The following is a 19,021-nucleotide window of genomic DNA, read 5'->3' on the forward strand; positions in this document are numbered from 1 at the left end:
CTTTGGTTGTGTTTCTTTCTGCATCCATAATTTAATGTCTGCAGTTTGCTGCTTTTTATACAGTAATGCACAGAAGTGTCAAAGAAAAGATGGATAAAAACAAGAGGATTGACTAACAATCCTAACTTCATCCCTTCTTTGCCACTGTGTTTTAAGGATATCTCCTTAATTGTAAGCCAGAATGAAATTATTTTAATTTACAGAATGCAAAATACTATTTTTAAATTTAATAAATTCACAAAGCAGCTGCGGTGTCTACAATAATAGATAAAGAACAAAAAAGCATCTGGAGTGTGTTCTCACACTTCTGCCGAATTTACCAAACTAGTGGAAATTCTCTGCCATATGGGGGGAAGAGAGCCTCCTTCTGTTAAACGCAACACCTCTGCAAACAAGTTGAGGCGATGGGCAAACAAAGGTAAACAAATCACAGTCCAACTCCAGCAATAAAACAGTTCAAACAGCCTGAAACCACCTCAGAAGTTAATCACCATAAGTGCGGCACAACTGGCAGGAGAGTAAAGAGAGAGAGAGAAAAATTAGTTTAATGTTTCACTAAATGAACTTTAAAGAGTGACTGCTACATACAGTTGTCTTTTAAATTTAGGACGATTTGGAGTAAAAAGGCCAGAGGTTACAGGAGGTTATGAGGTGATTCTAGTTGAGTGCTTTGAAACATGCCTACTTTTACTTTGTCTTAAGTGTTCCCCTGGAAACGTTGGGTTACTTGACGTAATCCCTGGTTCTTTGATAACAGAGTGAGGTGTTTCACTATGGGAATCGCCTCAGCGTGACCCAACTACGGAAGCTCCAATGACAATACGTCTGTCCGTGACAGACAGGTTGAGCCGTGACCGTGGCTCCACCCACCATCCAATAACACGGCCAACCTACCCCTCTCAACTCATTCTAAGCAGGTTTCTTTCCGTGCCCATGCAAGAAGGGATGTGTTGGTGAAACACCTCACTCTGTTATCAAAGAACCAGGGATTACGTCAAGTAACCCAACGTTCTTTTTCTAACTTCGTTCGGTGTTTCACTATGGGAGATATGGCCAACTCCCGAATTGCATGCTGACCCCGAAGCAATGCTTGGCAGCAATTAATACAATCCAGGACTCAGGCAGAGCCTGATGAGTCAACCCCAAGCACCGTGTGCGCTAATGATGACTGGGCCACATCCAGCCTGTAAAACCTCACAAACGTGTGCGGTGTAGCCCAACTAGCTGCAGCACAGATGTCCTGGACGGACACACCGCGGAACAAAGCCCACGAGGTGGCCATGCCCCTGGTAGAATGGGCCCTCACCCCTTCTGGTGGCTCTGACCCTGAGCATCTATATGCCAGAGAGATAGCCTCCACAATCCAGTGCGCTAACCTTTGGCGAGAAATAGGTTTGCCCTTATGAGAAGTGGCCCAAGACACGAACAGGTTATCAGCTCTTCTAAAGTCAGCTGTCCTGTCAACATAAGCCCTCAAAGTCCTCACCGGACATAAGCAATTAAGCCTTTTCTCTTCTGCTGAAGAGAAAGGAGGTGGATGGAATGCCAACAGTTCCACCATCGAACACCTGTATGATGTTTCCATCACCTTGGGCACAAAAGCAGGATTGGGTCTCAAGCACACTTTGGAGACCCCCGGTGCCCACTGTAAGCAAGTAGGACTGACAGACAGTGCATGTAACTCACCCACTCTCTTAGCAGTAGTTAACGCTAAGAGCAGTGCAGTTTTTAATGTAAGAAATTTCATACCAATACCCTCCAAAGGCTCAAAGGGATGATGGCAAAGGGCCTCCAGTACCAGAGTGAGGTCCCATAATGGCATGAAACGCCTAGAGGTGGGCAGCTTACGTCGTGCCCCCTTCATGAAACGGCACACCAAGGGGTGCTGCCCCACAGGTTTATCACTAAATCCCACATGACAAGCTGAGATTGCAGCTAAATAAACCTTAATAGTAGAAAAGGCCTTGCCCTATTCCAACAAACTCTGTAGAAAACAGAGAACCTCCACCACCGAACACTGAAATGGAATAGCCTGTCTCACACACACCACTCCTCAAAAACTCGCCATTTACCACTGTAAAGTGAAGCGAGTTGAAGGAGCCCTTGAATTCTGGATGGTGTCGATGACCTCTGGAGGGAGACCTGTTGCATTTAGGTTCCACCTTTCACAGGCCCAGAGAGCCAGGACGATCTGGATGTGGATGATAGATCTCCCCTGAGCTTGAGACAGAAGGTCCCTGCAATGGGAAGCCGCCATGGTTGTGCTGACAGAACTTGGATTATTTCTGCCACCCAAGGCATGGCCACCATGGGGCCACCAGAATTAGGGACAGGCCCTGTTCCCTCACTCTGATTAGAGTTGGGGATATCAGACTCAGAGGGGGGAATGCATAGAGCAACACATTCGGCCATGAGTGAGCCAGCGCGTCCACGCCCAGTGGTGCGTCTCGGTCCGACAGGGAGAAAAACAGTGGGCAATGAGCGTTTTCCCATGAGGCGAAGAGATCTACGGCAGCCTGTCCGTACCTCTGCCAGATCTGCTCCATCACTTGAGGGTGCAGCTTCCACTCTCCGTAAAGGGGGTTGCCTCTGGATAACAGATCGGCCCCTCTGTTCAAAATTCCTGGTACATGCGTTGCGCGAACCGATAGAAATCTGGTGCTGCTCCACATGATTATTTCCCTGGCCAATTTGTGTAACTGAATGGATCGGGTCCCACCCTGACGGTTGATATACGCCACCACTGTGGAATTGTCTGTCTTTACCAAGACATGGTGACCAACCATCAAAGGCATGAAATGCTTCAAAGCTAGGAATACAGCGTGTAGTTCCAGCATGTTGATGTGGAGCCGTGCCATTCTTTTCGACCATACACCGTTCACAGCTCTGCCCATCATAGTTGCACCCCAGCCCGTCATAGACGCATCCGTGGTCAGGATAACCCTGGATGATACCGCACCCAGGGGCACGCCCCCCACGAAGACGGCCGGGTCTCCCCATGGTCGGAGAGCCTCCACACACGCGGGTGTTATTCTCACCCTGCGGTACAGATGACGGCGGGGACATAGGCGTAGCGAAGCGACCCACCGCTGAAAATCCCTCATCCGTAACAGTCCCAGATGGACAACGGAAATCACTGACGCCATGAGGCCGAGGAGCCTTAGGCAAAGTCTGAATGGAACGAATTTCCCCAGCTGGAAATACGCCATGCACTGAGCGAATGACAGGGTTCTCTCCTCCGATAACGTAACGCGGTAGGAGAGGGAGTTTATTTTGAGACCCAAATACTCCGTGCATTGCACGGGAATTAAACGACTTTTCGTCTGGTTTATTCTGAACCCCAGGTTGATGAGGTGGGTTAACACCACCCGAGAGTCGCTGATTGCCTGATCTCTCGATCGAGAGCAAATGAGGTAATCGTCTATGTACGAAAAAATTCTGATGCCGCTCGATCTCACTGGAGACAGCGCCGCCTCCACACACTTGCTGAACACCCTCGGGGCTAATGACAGCCCGAACGGGACAGTTTGATACTCGTAGGCTGTGCCCTGGTAAGCAAACCTGAGAAACTTTCTGTGTGGGGGGTAAATGGCTATGTGAAAATATGCATCGGAGAGGTCGATAGTTACAAACCAATCCTCCGGGCGAATGGAGCGACATAGCGTCTTGTATGTCAACATTCTGAATGTGTACTTGCGTAAGTGTTTGTTTAACACACGCAGTTCCAGTATGGGCCGTAATGACACGCCGTCTTTCTTTGGAATGAGAAAATAGCGTGAGTAGAAGCCTTGACGAACCTCTTCTTCCGGCACCACTCTGATTGCTTGTTTGGCTAACAGGGATGCGATCTCGTCCTCCAGGACCTGCGCCGAATCCCCATTGGCCACTGAAACGAGCACTCCGTTGAATCTCGGAGGTCTCACAGCGAACTGCAGTCTGTACCCCCTGGAAATTGTGGTCAAAACCCATGGGGAGACTGCGCATGCGCGCCACTCCTCTGCCTGCGCAGAGAGGCGGCCTGCCATGTTGGGTGACGTCATCCCCTCTGCAGAGCTGAGCTGTGCTCTCATGCAGAGAGCGCCAGCTCCCTCTGTTGGGTACAGAGGGGGGTGACATGGATTCATTTTTGCAATTTTCTTCTTTTTTCGTGGGGGGCTTTCTGCCCTTGGCATCATGCCTGGTTGCAGAAAAGCTTCTTTTATTTCCCTTGATTCCCCCAGAACAGAAAAATGTGTGAAGAGGCACTGGTGAGTGCTTGGTGACACTGACAAAGTGCTGTGAAGTGTGACATGACAGTTTTGAAGTGCTGGAAAACACTGTGTTGTCTGTCTTAAAATTTCCTCTCTCTGAACACGAGGGGGAGAATTTAACGGGACTCCTGATGAACTGGGAACCACAGGAGAATTTGAACACCGGACAGGAGGATTTGCACTGCTGTCTGAAAACCCCCTCTTCTGATGAAGAAGTCGTGGAAAAAAGACAGGGGCTAGGTGGCCCGCTTCTTTTTCCCCTCCCCGGGGTAAGATGGACGATTTTTTGCAGCGGCCGCTGCAAAAGAATGCTTACCCCATGGCTTTGGGTTCTCAGATTTATTTTGCTGGGGAGGTTGTGTGGCAGGCCTCCTTGGAGCCCTAGGTCCACCCTGCCGTCCTCTCACTGCAGCAGCAGCAGCAAAGCCAGGTCTTGGTCCTGGTGGAGGAGTTCGACTAGGTTTACGAGGCAAACAAAGGTTGAAAGCCTCTCCTTCCTGTTTTCTGAGGGTACTTATTTCCCTCATTTTCTCCAGGGAGGGGCCAAATAGACCTTTTGATGGGTCATAGGTCGAATCCATAATTTCAGCCTTTTGGGTGCCACTTTAGCCATAAGGCCCTCTCCCCTGAGACTGCCAGTCCCATGACACGACCACAGCCTTGAACGGCCCCTCTAGAGGAGCGTAGGATAAGATCGTTCACCACACAAATCTCATCCCAAAGGGTGGGGTTTGGTGTCCCCGAGTCCAGCTGACGACCCATCTCCTCCAAGATTTCACCCTGATAGGCTGACAACAGTGTAACTGCGTTAAGCGAGCACACTGATTGTCCAGCATATTTGTACATTCTTTGGTAAATAGATGCAGTGAGGCGATCTATTTTACCTGGAAGTGAGATGCTCGAAGATGCTGACACCGATCTGCGGTTAGGGTGAAGATGGTAAGCCACTGAAGGCTTTACTGTTGGGGGAACAGCCAGACCCAACTCACCCATCCCCTGTATCTCCAGCTTAGAGAAGCCCTTAGTGGGGAGCTTGCTCTTGAATGGACTAGACCAGAAACGGCTCTTTCTCTCATGCATGCTGGAACAGCTGGTAAAAGCTGTTATGTTGAAGGTAAGACTGGTGGCAGTCTCTTCCTTTCATATAAGTCACGTTCTGTATGGCCTGCATCCTGGACTGCGGGCCAGGGGATGTTCAGCTTTAAAGCAGCCCGTCTGCACACATCATACAGGTCACTGTTCCCAGGGGAGGCGATTTCCGCTCCGCTGGTTGGCCTGGACAGTTGAGCCGAGAAGACATTATCTTCCTCTTCTTCCATGTCTTCCAGGTCGAGGAGGTCAGAGTTTGCATCACCCTCCTTTTCCTCCAAGCCTGTTTCGAGTTCCCTGCTCTCCATGAGACCCTCAAACAGAGGGGGCATGGGACTCTTCCTCCATCATGTCGGCCCAGCTCTTAGAGGCTCGCGGTTGATGGTTTTCACCTGCTGCAACAGCTGAAGGTGATGAGAGGCATGGATCCTGGCTGTTAGCTACAGTTACTCTAAGCCGCCTTTCCAGGATTTTTTCTGGCATCGACGAGCAGTGCTGGCACCCCTGTGGGTCAGCCAGCGACGCAAGCGTGTTTAAGCGCCCACCGATGCACATAGGGTGTGGGTCCCTGCCTGAAATGGAGGCCCCGCATGATGCTGGGCACAGGCGGGATTCAGCCTCTTTAACCGTCAGTTCTGACCCTTTGGTGGGGTGGGAGCCGTAGCCATGCCGAAAGCAAATTATAGCTCGTCTTGACACGTTCACTATAAAACTGAAGATAAAGTCCGCTCGCCGTGAGACGTTAGCTGAACTTTACCAACTGTTTATGCTTGCGATGTACCGCTATACAGCCACCAAGCCCGCCTTTACGCGTTAGCTTAGCCAACACAACCGTTAGTTACCCTGTTAATTAAAACAAAGTAGCTATAAAAGCCGCCCGCCTTTACGCGATAGCTGCTTCGAACGCTTGTATAACTGAAAAAAAAAAGGCTTCTTTCGAAGCACTTACCCAGCACAGTCCAGGTCTGTCCTGGTACTGCGTTCAGCGGCGTTTTCCTTTACGGAACGCCTACGAACGGTTAAGCAGAGCCAAGCTAGCCTGAATGTGCTGAGGGAGCTTTGCTGTAGTTCTTCACACGGGAAGAAAGCGAGAATGAGTTGAGAGGGGTAGGTTGGCCGTGTTATTGGATGGTGGGTGGAGCCACGGTCACGGCTCAACCTGTCTGTCACGGACAGACGTATTGTCATGGACCTTACCAGAGGGGCCGCTTTTCATTGGCTGATGCACATTCTACGTGGTCACGTGGGTGGCCGTCTCACAAACACACGCTTCTCGTTAGCTAAGTACAGCATAATAGTAGTTCTGATACAACTTCTACACCTTGAAGCCTGTCTGCTACACAGTCTTACTTTAGCTAAACTGATCAATATGCAATGTGTACTGTATCTGACACACACTAAAAATTTTATTTTAGCAGAAAAGGCTTTGGACTAAACAGTTACTCGTGTTAGCCACTCTAGCACCAAGTACAGCTAGTAAATCAACCATCGCTGTGTTCAGGGAAGCGCTGTTTAATAATCCAGAAATAAATATCAAGCCTGGAAACTTGATATCGTAACGGACTGAAGGTTTTGTTTTTAACGTAATCTTTGCTCGTCTTATGGGCGCAGGCGGTTGCCACGGTAACAGGTGTGCTTAAACCACAAGAGAGAGACAGAGTAAAAAGGTACTAGTGGTTTTGAGTTGATCACCTGTTAGGTTATTTTACTTTTGTTTACCTTTGCTGTGGCTCATTACAGCTGTTGTAGTTTCTAAACGTTGGACTAATTACCCTGTTCGTTTGTGAGTATACGTCATTCATAACAAACATCAAATAGAAAAAATAGATTTCATAAACTTTTAACAAACAAATGGCTTCTTTACCTTAACAGAGCTCTTTGGTTCCTCTTAACAGTCTGTAGCTTCTCATATTGAGGTCATCAAACCAAATTTCAGATCTACCATAACTGACTGACTGACACCTGCTGGCTTCAGGTTTGCAACCAGCTTGTGACTGAAAAACCAGTAACCTCCTACCAGATGATGACATGAACTTGTTATTTCCTCTGTCTATTGTAGTAGCTGATATATCGTGAAAATCCGGTAGAAATGATGCACTAATGGAGTCATGTTTACATAGAAATAATGCGCTACGAGGCTTTGCTTGTGAGACTTGCGGTCACGTGGGTCGGTTGTGGGCGGAGCTTGGTAAGGTCCATTGGAGCTTCCGTAGTTGGGTCACGCTGAGGCGATTCCCATAGTGAAACACCGAACGAAGTTAGAAAAAGAACTACAGCCACATATTTCGATGCATTTTACTGCTTCTTTAGGGAGTATGGCAACACACAAGGAAAACATCCATCTTCTGTTTATCCTTGTCCCTTAGTGGGGTCAGGAGGGCTGCTGGTGTCTATCTCCAGCTGCGTTCCGGGTGAGAGGCGGGGTTCACCCTGGACAGGTCACCAGTCTGTCGCAGGGCAACACAGAGACATACAGACATACACAACCATTCACACACACACTCACACCTAGGGAAAATTTAGAGAGACCAATTAACCTGACAGTCATGTTTTTTGGACTGTGGGAGGAAGCCGGAGAACCCGGAGAGAACCCACGCATGCACAGGGAGAACATGCAAACTCCATGCAGAAAGACCCTGGGTCCGGAATCGAACCCACAACCTTCTTGCTGCAAGGCAACAGTTCTACCAACTGCGCCACTGTGCAGCCCTCAAGGAAAACAGGATTATTATTTTTTTTAACCATTTTATTTTTACAATTAGTCTGAATAGTGTGACATGCATTTGACTTGGGCTCCCAGTGATTCAACACCATTTGCTGCATTTACAGCTGCATCTCCTTGAGTGTGCTGCTCTTAGCTTTGCACAGTCAGACAATGATATTTATGTCACTTGTTTTTGCAAAATTGCTCAGGTTTAGAGTAGAACAGCAGGTGACCTAAAGTGAGCTTTACCACCTGAGCTGAGAATCTCTGAATCTCCTCCAGAGGTTCAGAGTTCATTGACCTCTTCTTTGATTATGTGTCTCCCTGTCCATTAGTTCAGGTAGACGTCCAGAACTTGGTAGGTTTGAGCGATCTTTGAAGCTCAAACCAACTTGTTTTGCAACTTTCTTCTTCCTGATTTGATCTCCTCCCTGATCTGTTTCTTGGGTTTTATGTGATGTTCTCTAAAAAAAACGTCTTTGAAGTCTTCACAAAACAGCTGTATTTATTTCATTTTGACTTTAACTGAAGGAGGACTCTATTAGGTGATTATGTGATTTCTCACTCGGATTTTATAGGTGTCAGAGTAGTGGCGGCTAAATATGAATCCACGCCAGACGTTTTACATTTTAATTAGGGAAAAGGAAATGGAAAACACGTATCAATTTCCTTTTACGTAACCATTATACTCTTCTTTTAGTTGATCTATTGCATAAAATCCTGATAAAAATCTGTTTGTGATTGTAACAGGACACAATTCAAAAATAAAAGTTCAAATTTATGGATCCTTTTGCAAGGCCCCGTAACATATTACACCATGTTACAGTGAAATTAATCAGATATGATTTACAGGCTTGTTGCATCATTTGTTTACCGCCAATTTTCCATCGGGCTCCATCAGTTTGTTACATCAGTGTCAATTCGTGCGAATGGAAGATGCGACGCCGTCTCTCTGGACACTGTTAGCTGTGACTTGATTTCACCAGTATTCATTTTTAACTTTAACTTGTTTGCAAAAATATAAATGTAGTTAATATATTAGAAAATTTTGTGAATTTAGTAATAGATTTATCATGCTAATCTTGATGCAGAGGGGCCAAATGAAGACAATCATGGCATTATAGGGGAAGATGCTTAGCTTCCACATCTTCATCCCCACACTGTGATTGGACGATTTTGAACAATCCCTCAAGTGTTTGCTCACACTCTAAAGGATGCAATCTGTCCATTTTAAGGTGAAGGTTCAGTGTTTTCTCATGCAGGAACACTGCAGACACAGTGAAGAGTCGATGGATATGTCACCTCGCAAGTTAACAGGTGAGTGGGGCTTATCCTTAACCTAGAGCTCATAGCATTTGAATTTAAACAAAGAGCGCACAGTTTTATGGAAATATCTGCACCCAAGTTTGCTGCTTAGCCTTTGTGACATAAGTCCAGGATATATTCTGACTCTTTATTTAAATGAGATGGAGATAGTGTTTTGACGTAGTTGTCTACCTGTTGGCACGCATGGCAGCCATTTTTCACCGCAGTTGCCCGGCAAAGCTCTAACAGAACAAAGTAGGAAATGACATTAGTGGCAGCAAAGGTCCCACACATCTCAGTTCATAGACGCTAAATCCAGATGAGACTGGGATCCTGTTGAAAGAGGTATGAGGCTTTATTTAAAATGATATGAGCTGAAGGTATATGTTAGTGAGATATGTTTTAAAAAGAACATAGTTTATTCTTCCAAGTTTGCATATTTCTAAAATGTTACAGTTTTGTTTCACAGGTAGAGATTAAATCTACTGTGATTCATCAAGAGATCTACATATTTATATATTATGTATTTTAAATGTTTTACTTATTTAAATTACTCTAAAGAATACTTGGACGAGTTTATGTTTAAAGCTGAAGAGACCCCTTTTTAAGCAGTGGTGTGTAAAGGAACTGGCAAAACATTTTTTTGCAGCTTATCACCAGTGAGTCCTGAAATATGCTTTCAAGACATTTTAGCGTATTTTGTCTTCATTTACATTTCGCAGTTTTATTTCACATGAAGCTCCTTTATGGAAACTGAAAGAAAAAAAAAGCTTTCAAACACGAGAGGCCAGGATGAATAAATAAAAACCTAAGGTAACAAATTAGATTTAATTAAATGTCTCATATGAACTGTTGTTTGATATTCCATGAACTAATGAGGCAAAGAGGAATCAAAAACAATTCTTACACAGTAAAACTGATAACAAGGCTATGCTGGATCAATTTTATTACAACATTAATGTGCTGTACGTGACTAACGTGTATCACACACAAAACAGAAAATAAAATTGGATTAAAATAGGCCTCTTGTAAAATTGGAGAGTACCTGGCATCAAAGATAACTCCAAATTAATTCTGCATGCGGAAATGGGAATTGTCACTGAAGCAGCACGATAGATTTAAATGATGTTATGTCAACGTGAAACTAAAAATAGTGCAACGGTTGATATCTAATTTAAGTTATGAGACGATTCAAAATAAGTTATCTATAATACAACAAATTAATGACACAATTTGAAAGAAATGTATTCTTATGATCTGTTTTTAATATGACTTGAGCTTTCTATTAAGGTTACTTTGAGAGTTTTAAAGTAACCTTAAAACTTTAAAGGTTACTTTAAATGTTACAGCTGTGTTTCTACTACTGCATTTGACTTTTGCTTACTGTACATGCTTACGATGGTAAGAGATAAACTTACAAGGATTTAAGGAAAGATAATTGTATTCAATAATGAAAGAACTGGGATGCCAGCAAATAACTTGGTTTAACTGGGAATTACCATGTTTTATTTAAATGTTATATCAATCATCTTGTTTTTGACATAAAACTTTATGATTGAGTTCCTGTTTTATATAAAAATATAAATATGAGCTTATTTGTCTTGAAATCACTACAAAAATTATTGCAGTTTGTGGTTAGAGTACAAAGGGGTCTGAATGCTTTTCAATGACAGCTTATATCAGGAATAGTTAAACAGTTTCCCTCATCCATATCTACATAAGGAGACGTTATAGTCATGACATAAAAACGAAAGCACACATTTCAGAGTGGTGTTACACAAAGATCCTTCCTAGTAATCTTAAATGGAGTTTAAATATTTGATTTAAATGTGTGCTGATTTGTTGCTTAACAGAGCTTTGTCCTTCTGCCTGATCCGACCAGCCGACATGGAGGGTTTTGACCTCAACGTCTCTGGGCTCTACATCTCTCAGAGATCTGCAAATTTCAGTGATGATACAACCGCCTTCGAGAAATGCAAAGACATGCAAGGAGCTCTCATCTGGTATCTCAGCCTGCAGTTCACCAACATGTTCCTGGGCATCCCGGCCAACATCACAGTGCTGTGGCTCATCCACAAGAACAAGAGAGACACCTCCACCTCGGATATCTTCATTGTTCACCTGGCAGTTCTAGACGTGCTGTTCTGTCTCATCCCTCCGCTGGAGCTGGCCAGCTTAGTCTTCCTCACCACCAGCAGCCCCTGGTACATCCTGCGCTTCTTCTACGGCCTCAAAGACTGCTCGCCTCTCTTCCTGTCTTGCATCTGCCTGGACCGTTACATCGCCGTGATCCACCCCATCTTCTTCACCAAGCTGAAGGACCGTCAGCACAGGCCGGTGCTGGGCGTCCTGATTTGGCTCATTATTCTTGTCTACGCTTCAGTTAAATGTGTAAAAATTAAGAATTTTGACCTGGTCTTCACAGTGATAATCCTCTCAACATTTGTTTTCATGGTGTTTTGCAACATAGTGATTCTCTGGGCCCTGAAGCAGTCCAGGGCCGGCCTGGACGCAAAGCATCCGGTGAAGAAGAGAGCCTTCAACATGGTTCTGATAATCCTGGCCATCATTGTCTTCAACTACTTCCCTCCTGCTGCACTGTTCCCCTTTAAAAATTACTTCCCTGAAGACATATTTCGCTGCTATATACACTATGTCTGTTTTGGCTTGATGGACTTTAGCAGCACCATTCAACCTATGCTTTATCTATCCAAGGAAAAGTTCCCATGGAGACTCAACTGCTGCAGAACCACAACCAACGAGACACAAACAAAGTGAGGCCTATTCTTGTATTTCTCATGCTTTACCAGAGTTAAGTGAATGTGTAGATAAATTAGTTTTCTGTCTGCTTTTTCCAGTTCAGTCTCACGGGAGATTTGGAGCATATCCCGGCGGACACAGACCGTCAGAGAGGGATAATTCTGAAGAAGCAGCGGATTACAGAACACAACGAAGAACAGGGGAGGCATGCATTTCCAATTTGCCTGCGCAAAAACACAAAACAGAACCCTTGTGCAACAGTAAACCACAGCGGGTGGACAAAACATCAAAACAGTTCCCTGTACTTTGCAAAAATATTGATTCATCAAATATTTTCTTTTGTTGTGTACCAGGCACTCCTTTTAATATTTCAAATTTATCTTAAACAGTTATTCTGTTTTAAGTCTTTCAAAGAAAAATGAAAAATCAGCCAAAGTCCAAAGAAGAACTTCCAAGAGGAAGTGTGGAGAGGCACATATGCAGAAAGTCTTCTTTATGGAAGGAATAGAAGAAGAATATTATAGCCCTTTAACAAATATCAACATTCTGTGATCAAAAATATGTAACTATTCACTGGTTTCCATTGTTTCATGAAGAACTCTAAAAATTGTTTTTTTATACGTCAGATCAAATACTTCTGAAATATTTAGACAATCTCTGATATTATTCTATATCTGCTTTTCAACAAAAACATGTTATAGGTCAATACATGTAAAAATTTCCATAATGAAAATTGCTAATATCAACGTTAACTCAGGAGGATTTTGGGACGACAGCATTCTTGTGGAACCTATAATCAATTTTATATGAACAGAAGCACGACGATGCTAATTTCTGTCAGCAGAAATGCAGTTAGCTTCAGATCTGTCATAAAGAAGGACATGAGTAACAATAACACGGCTCAAAGCAAACCCCCACTTATAGTTCCTGTTTAGCCCTGCAGCGTAGCTCGCTCATGCAAGACATTAGAAAAGTAGAGGTGTTGCTGTTTTTAAAATATGTTGTTCAGTATTTTAGGTAACACAAAATGTGCTGTAAAGCACGATTTTCTAACTTTTATTATGTGTTGAATAAATGTTACATTTTTTGCACCTCTAAATGATTTTCTTTTGTTCTTATTATGTTAAGAATAAGTTGTGGAGAGATATGCATTTAAAAACTGTATTGTTCTGCTTTTTGGATGTATTATATAAATCCAATTAAAAAGCCCTACAATGCTTGCCTGTTTTCTGAGAGGTAACTGTGCAGCAGAGATTGGCACAAAGCCATTTTCTAGGTCTGGTTGTAAAATGGAGCAGGTTTTTATTGTAGGAGATGTAGCTTCAATCTCCTGTAATGTTATTGTTTTTGTCAGTGTATTTATTTTCTTGTTTGCTACTAATCAAGATCTTGAATGTCCTCATAGGGCCGGTTGAGGCAGAATGTATTGATAAAACCCATTAACAAACTGTTTCTGCTTTCGATCTGAAAATGAATTAACATTGAACATTTTCCACATTTATGTAATTTGGCAGAATACAAATAAAAACTGTCCCATATGCGGTTGTTTGATTACTGACTCTCGGTTATTTGCTGCACATTTTCCCATTTTTCATCTTTGCCTTTCTTTCTGTTAAGCAACTAATAAATAAAAGCTTCTTGATGTGCAAGACTTCTAAAAACAGAACTTGTTTCCACAATGAGTCCACAGCAAATCAACCAACAGATTTGGTTTTGCTCGCCTAAGCATTTTTTTTTTTTTTTTTTACTGGCATCCACAAACTTTAATGTTGATGGCTTTCATGTGGAACACAAACAAAATGCTGAAATATCTACAGCAGATCCATCGTTGTATTCTGATGGGACAAATTTGATAACATCCTGATTCTGCGCCTGAAATATTCTTTAAATCTTCATATCTTAGCAATACTTCAGCAGCATAATAATTCGATGTTACACAAGTCACATGCATAGCTATTACACAACAAAACATATCTTTTTTTTTATTAGCATTTCAAGTTTTGTGCATTAGAATTAGGTTTTTGATAATAAATTTGGTCCTGGCTTGCTTCTCATTCTCAAAAACATCTAATAAATATTCTGGTGTGTACAAAATTTCCACACAATAATCTGTAATTTGGAAAGTCTGACTAAAGATATGAATGAAAAAAGGAAATGAGATGAAAAAAAACCCCCAAAACGTCTTTTGACTAATATATTTAAATGAGAGAAAAATCACAATGACAGCTTGCAGATTTAATACATCATGAACATTGCTACACTATGTAATTGTACATTTACTACAACAAACAGCCCTCTCATTCACAGAGCGGTTCACTGTTTCTGGTATCACAGCAAAGACAATAAAAACATCTTCCAGCAGCTCAATCAACAGAACTCAGCACAGATACGAAGATGAATATTAAACACCTTCAGAAAAGCTGACAATAACATCATTAAACAAGTCTACTCTTACAATCTTATTGTATGAGACTACACAGCCTATAATCAAGTCACTTACATCAGTGGAGTAAATATGTAAAAAAGCATTTATTCATTTCTTTGATTTAGTGCTTTGAAGATTTAATAACAAAATCATTATTTTTAATATGTTTCCCTTATTTACAAAAGGGAGCAGCTTTTGTAAATAATGTAGTAATATATGCTAAACACTCAAACTGATTTATAGCTAACGCTACAGCAGTGAATCCTTTATCCTTTACTTTTATACAACTGTGTATTAGGGCCATTGTAAAACAAAAGAAGGAGGAAATTTCTGCCAAAAAACTCAGAAATTTTAGGTTAATTTCAGAAATTTTCTAGACAAAAAAAAACACACACACAAAAAAAGGAAATTTCCAAAAGTTTTTTTTTTTTTTTTTTTTTTTACTTTTGAAACACAAATGTTCAAGTTTTTTTTTGTTGATTTTTTTGTTTTGGCAAATTTTGGACTTCTAGAATTTCTCTGAGACTAACCTCAACATTTTTTTGTGGGAAATGTATTCCTTTTTTTTTTCTCTCTCTACAGTGTTCCTGATATGCTGCTGTACTTTTAGGCCAACTAGTTTAAGTTTCTGTCATGTCTTGAAGGGTCGCAGATGCAGAGACTCCAGCCTCACTCGTACTTCCTGCGCTCGGCAGGGTGCACTCCTGCGACGCGTGAATCTTGAGGTGCTTTCTCAAGCTGGAACTATCGGTGTAGGCCTTCCCGCACTGACCGCAGCAGAAAAGCTTCTCCTTGGTGTGCACCACCTCGTGTCTCTTCAGATGACAGGACCTCCTGAAGCTTTTCCCGCAGGACGCGCAGCTGTACTCCTTCTCCCCCGTGTGAGTCTTCAGGTGCAGCTTCAGGCTGCTGGCCACCGTGAATTTCTTGCCGCACTCGTCGCAGCCGTACGGCCGTTCTCCTGTGTGCATCCGCATGTGCATCTTCAGGTGTCCGGTCTGACTGAAGGTCTTTCTGCACAGCTCACAGCTGTACGGCCTCTCCCCTGTGTGGCTCCTGTAATGCGTTTTGAGGTCGCCGAGGCTGTAGAACCTCTTGCAGCACTGAGCGCAGCCGTAGGGCCGCTCGCCCGTGTGGATCCTCTCGTGCATCCGCAAGTTTCCGACGTTTCGGAATGTTTTGCCACACTGCTGGCAACCGTATGGCTTCTCCCCGGTGTGAGTCCTCAGGTGGACCTTAAGCTGGTTGCTCTCGTTGAAGCGCTTCCCGCAGTATGAGCAGGAGTAGGGCTTCTCGCCGGTGTGGACCCGCCTGTGCACCCTGAGCTGGCTGAGGTGGGCGTAGGTCTTGCTGCAGACGTTGCAACCAAACGGTCTTTCTCCTGTGTGAATGCGCCGGTGGGATAAGAGGAGGTCGGCACGCTTGTAGTGTTTCCCACAAAGGTCGCAGCTGTGATCTTTACTACTGTTGTGGGCTTTGATGTGAACATTGAGCAAAGCTGCGTTGCTGAATGTCTTCGGACAGGTTGGGCAGCGTAAAAGGTTGACACTTTGTTCTTGGGTCTCGTCTTCAGCAACAGCGGGCGAATCGCTTTGCTCCAAACTTATTTCTTCTTGCTCCGTATCCTGCATGCCCGCTCCCTCCATCCATCTCTGGTCCGACTCTGACTCCTCATATTTCAGTTCATACTTCAACTCTGGGTGAGTCAAACTTTCACCGTCAGCGTCCTCCTCTTTCTCAACCTTGATGAAATGTCCCTCCTGTGTGTAGCTTCCGGAAACAACGGTGACGTTAACGCTGCCCTCGCTGCCTTTATGGTCAGGGCTTGAAGGAGGCGGCTGTTCCTCATCTGTGAGTGAATCACCGGGAATCTCTGAGGCCTCATTCTTTAACAGCTTTGCCGTCTGATTCAGAGAAGTCTGGGAAAGATCGACGGCACTACTTCCTTCCAAACCAGGCTCTGTTTTCAGAGGAACCGAGATCCCTTCGGACTCGTCAACAGATGACTGCTCTTCAATTTGGTCTGTCTGCAGAAAAAATGGAGCAGAGAACGCTCTCTCCTTCAGGTTGCTCTTATGTCTCTTCCTTAAGCCTTTCTTGTCACTGCTGCATATGGACACCTTAAACTTGGTGTAGGTGGAGGTAGAAGGACGACTGTTCCAATCGGAGGCAGAATCTTCCTCACATCCATCTGAAAAAGTAAAAAGAAAACAAAGACCAGGTTGGAACATGTGTAGAATAAATAATATTTGTTGTTGCTGAAATGAGTAAAAATCCCACAGATGAGTTGTAAGTATATTTTTCTCCACTAGAGGGCGGCTCTAAACACAACACTAAACTAAAGGTTTGACTTAATCTCAGTGCTCAAGTTTCATCTGATTCTTCTCAAATATCTAAAGAGAAGGTGAAATATGAATTAATATGAGCAACATTATAACATAAAAAGCCTGCTTACACACTTTATTTTTTTATTTCAAACTTAAATAGGCTGCGACAGACTGGCGACCTGTCCAGGGTGAACCCCGCCTCTCGCCCGGAACGTTAGCTGGGGAGAGGCACCAGCAACCCTCCCGACCCCATTAGAGACAAAGGGTGAATAGAAAATGGATGGATGGATGGAAACTTAAATAGGACGTCACACAGAGGCCCATTTATTTTAGTTGCTATCAAAAAGGAGAAAGATAAGAAAACATAGACAACTGCCACAGAGGTGTGCTAAACTTCGCAAGTCATGAATACCTTCTAACATAAACCTGCTCAAAGCTACAGTCAGAACAATTAATTATTTGCCCAAACATAAATAAATAAATAAAATAATTATTTGGTCAGAAAATATTTTAATGACCAAAAAACATAATTTTTTATGTTCTGTCAGGCCAATGTAGTATATTTAGAGAAATTAGTGTCACCATGCTACTGAGAGGGGATACGATGAAAATAAACTAGCTGGGAAAATAGTATTTCTTCTGGTTAAAACTGTTCCATGTGAGGTAACAATATACAACTTCCTCACAGTTTACTTATGAGAACAACTTTAAGACAATATGAAAGGATATTGTTACACACCATTTCAGAAACAATTATGTTTACAAATGCTGAAAACGTCAAGCTGTTTTCATAGAGAAATTAACTGCTTATTGCATTTGGAAGAATTAGCTATTCCTTTTAATGTACTTCCCCAAACTGTGATTTATACACGGAACGTTAAGGGTTTGATGCAATGTGCCGAATGAACCTAAAGAAGATGAGGCTTCCGAATCAAAATACAAAGAACACACACAGTCCTCACAGTGCAGGGCACCAGAGACAGGTAATAAACAAACTGCGGACCTCTGTGGTCAGACTCTGCGCTCCTTTGTGCAAACAGCAGTCGCTTCAGGCCTTCATTCTCGGTCTGCATCGTCTGCATGGCTCCCTGGTACTCAGAGAGGGTTCTCTCCACCGAGTCCAGAATGTCGTTCACCGTCGCTTGAAAAATCCGGTTCAGCGAGGACTCCAGGCACATTTTTAACTCGCTTGTTTTCTCCATTGTGTTTGACTAAAGCGGCTGCGGATACCACAGCAGACGCAGACGGGTGGGAAGCAGGAAAAACGCTGGAGAGGTGTGTGTGTGTTTTTGTGTGTGCGGAACAGACATAAAAGGAAATGCACTCTGTCTCCTCTCAGAAAAGAGGCGGTAGTTTATTTTTCTTAGAGCTCATAGATACGTAGGCTGCCATCTGCTGTTGTGGAGTAACAAGAAGTATGTTTTCACATATAAAAAGTAAAGGCCAGAATTACTATGCAATTCTACACGTTACAATAAGAACAGAACCTTGATAATAATTGGCATGTGTGCTAATTATTACCACTCATGCTAATAATTGGTCACAATATATAGAATTTGTATATAAATATGCTTTTTAAACAAGAGCAACATTTTGCTAGCTGGAAAGTCACCTAGCGGCAATGCTAATGTAACCAGGTTAGTTTTAAACTCACATACATCCTAGAAACGGAGCTGCAGCTCTTTAAATGTACGTTAAACTCAAAAACTAGGTTGTTATCTAGCTTATGCCAAAGGTTGTGCCAAAAACAAAACAAAGCAAAAAAAAATCACAACTGATTTAGATACGAGCTAGCAATCGTGGCATCAACACCTAAACCTTTGTGTGGTGACAAACAGAAAAAGGACAAATAGAAAAAGGACAAACAGAAAAAGGAGAGGAGGCAATGACAAAAGGAGGGCTTGTATGGAAAAGACAAAACAAAATATCCACTTTTCTTGACAAAAACGTATGTTTAAGGGAAATGAAAAAGAAAATATATACATTTCTTGATGGAAACTCATGTGAAACTCACAAGGAAAAACAAAAAATATATTTATGCTTTTATTTCCTATTATGTCAGTTTTGGTCCTCCATATACTTGTAGTACTAGAATGTATAGTAAATGTATATTTCTTAAATGGGAAAATTTTCAAATTTTAAAAAGTATAATGCAAAAAGT

At 43.1% G+C, this 19,021-nt stretch overlaps 2 protein-coding genes across 7 annotated transcripts; one reads left to right on the forward strand and one right to left on the reverse strand.

The window, feature by feature from the left end:
* Positions 1-6,984: 6,984 nt before the first annotated feature.
* On the forward strand, positions 6,985-13,648 carry LOC122819471 (proteinase-activated receptor 3). Of its 6 annotated transcripts, none has more exons than XM_044096222.1 (4): positions 6,985-7,006; positions 9,306-9,360; positions 11,202-12,122; positions 12,207-13,648. In XM_044096222.1, exons 3-4 carry the CDS (start codon positions 11,236-11,238, stop codon positions 12,265-12,267), a joined length of 948 nt encoding a protein of 315 aa, XP_043952157.1. In that variant the 5' UTR covers positions 6,985-7,006; positions 9,306-9,360; positions 11,202-11,235; the 3' UTR covers positions 12,268-13,648. The 6 variants fall into 6 exon arrangements, with proteins under 6 accessions (XP_043952157.1, XP_043952154.1, XP_043952155.1 ...); XM_044096219.1 differs by having other exon boundaries at positions 7,003-7,006; positions 11,231-12,122; XM_044096220.1 differs by lacking the exon at positions 6,985-7,006 and adding an exon at positions 9,560-9,693 and having other exon boundaries at positions 9,038-9,360.
* A 185-nt stretch (positions 13,649-13,833) lies between these two features.
* On the reverse strand, positions 13,834-18,209 carry LOC122819470 (zinc finger protein 260). The gene is made up of 2 exons (XM_044096216.1): positions 17,864-18,209; positions 13,834-16,724 (listed from the first exon to the last, which is right to left on the reverse strand). The coding sequence occupies exons 1-2, from the start codon at positions 18,060-18,062 to the stop codon at positions 15,154-15,156; spliced, it is 1,770 nt and encodes a 589-aa protein (XP_043952151.1). The 5' UTR covers positions 18,063-18,209; the 3' UTR covers positions 13,834-15,153.
* Positions 18,210-19,021: the final 812 nt, after the last annotated feature.

This window comes from Gambusia affinis, linkage group LG17, assembly GCF_019740435.1.
Source record: "Gambusia affinis linkage group LG17, SWU_Gaff_1.0, whole genome shotgun sequence".
NCBI lineage: Eukaryota > Metazoa > Chordata > Actinopteri > Cyprinodontiformes > Poeciliidae > Gambusia > Gambusia affinis.

Bases quoted from the DNA above. Each gene is read 5' to 3' on its own strand.
- LOC122819471 (XM_044096217.1), top strand. From the start codon at position 9,258: ATGCAATCTGTCCATTTTAAGGTGAAGGTTCAGTGTTTTCTCATGCAG. The intron at 9,361-11,230 runs GTGAGTGGGGCT...TGATCCGACCAG, and splicing joins GTCACCTCGCAAGTTAACAG to CCGACATGGAGGGTTTTGAC. The intron at 12,123-12,206 runs GTGAGGCCTATT...TGCTTTTTCCAG, and splicing joins ACCAACGAGACACAAACAAA to TTCAGTCTCACGGGAGATTT.
- LOC122819470 (XM_044096216.1), bottom strand. From the start codon at position 18,062: ATGGAGAAAACAAGCGAGTTAAAAATGTGCCTGGAGTCCTCGCTGAAC. The intron at 16,725-17,863 runs GTCCGCAGTTTG...TTACTTTTTCAG, and splicing joins CGCAGAGTCTGACCACAGAG to ATGGATGTGAGGAAGATTCT.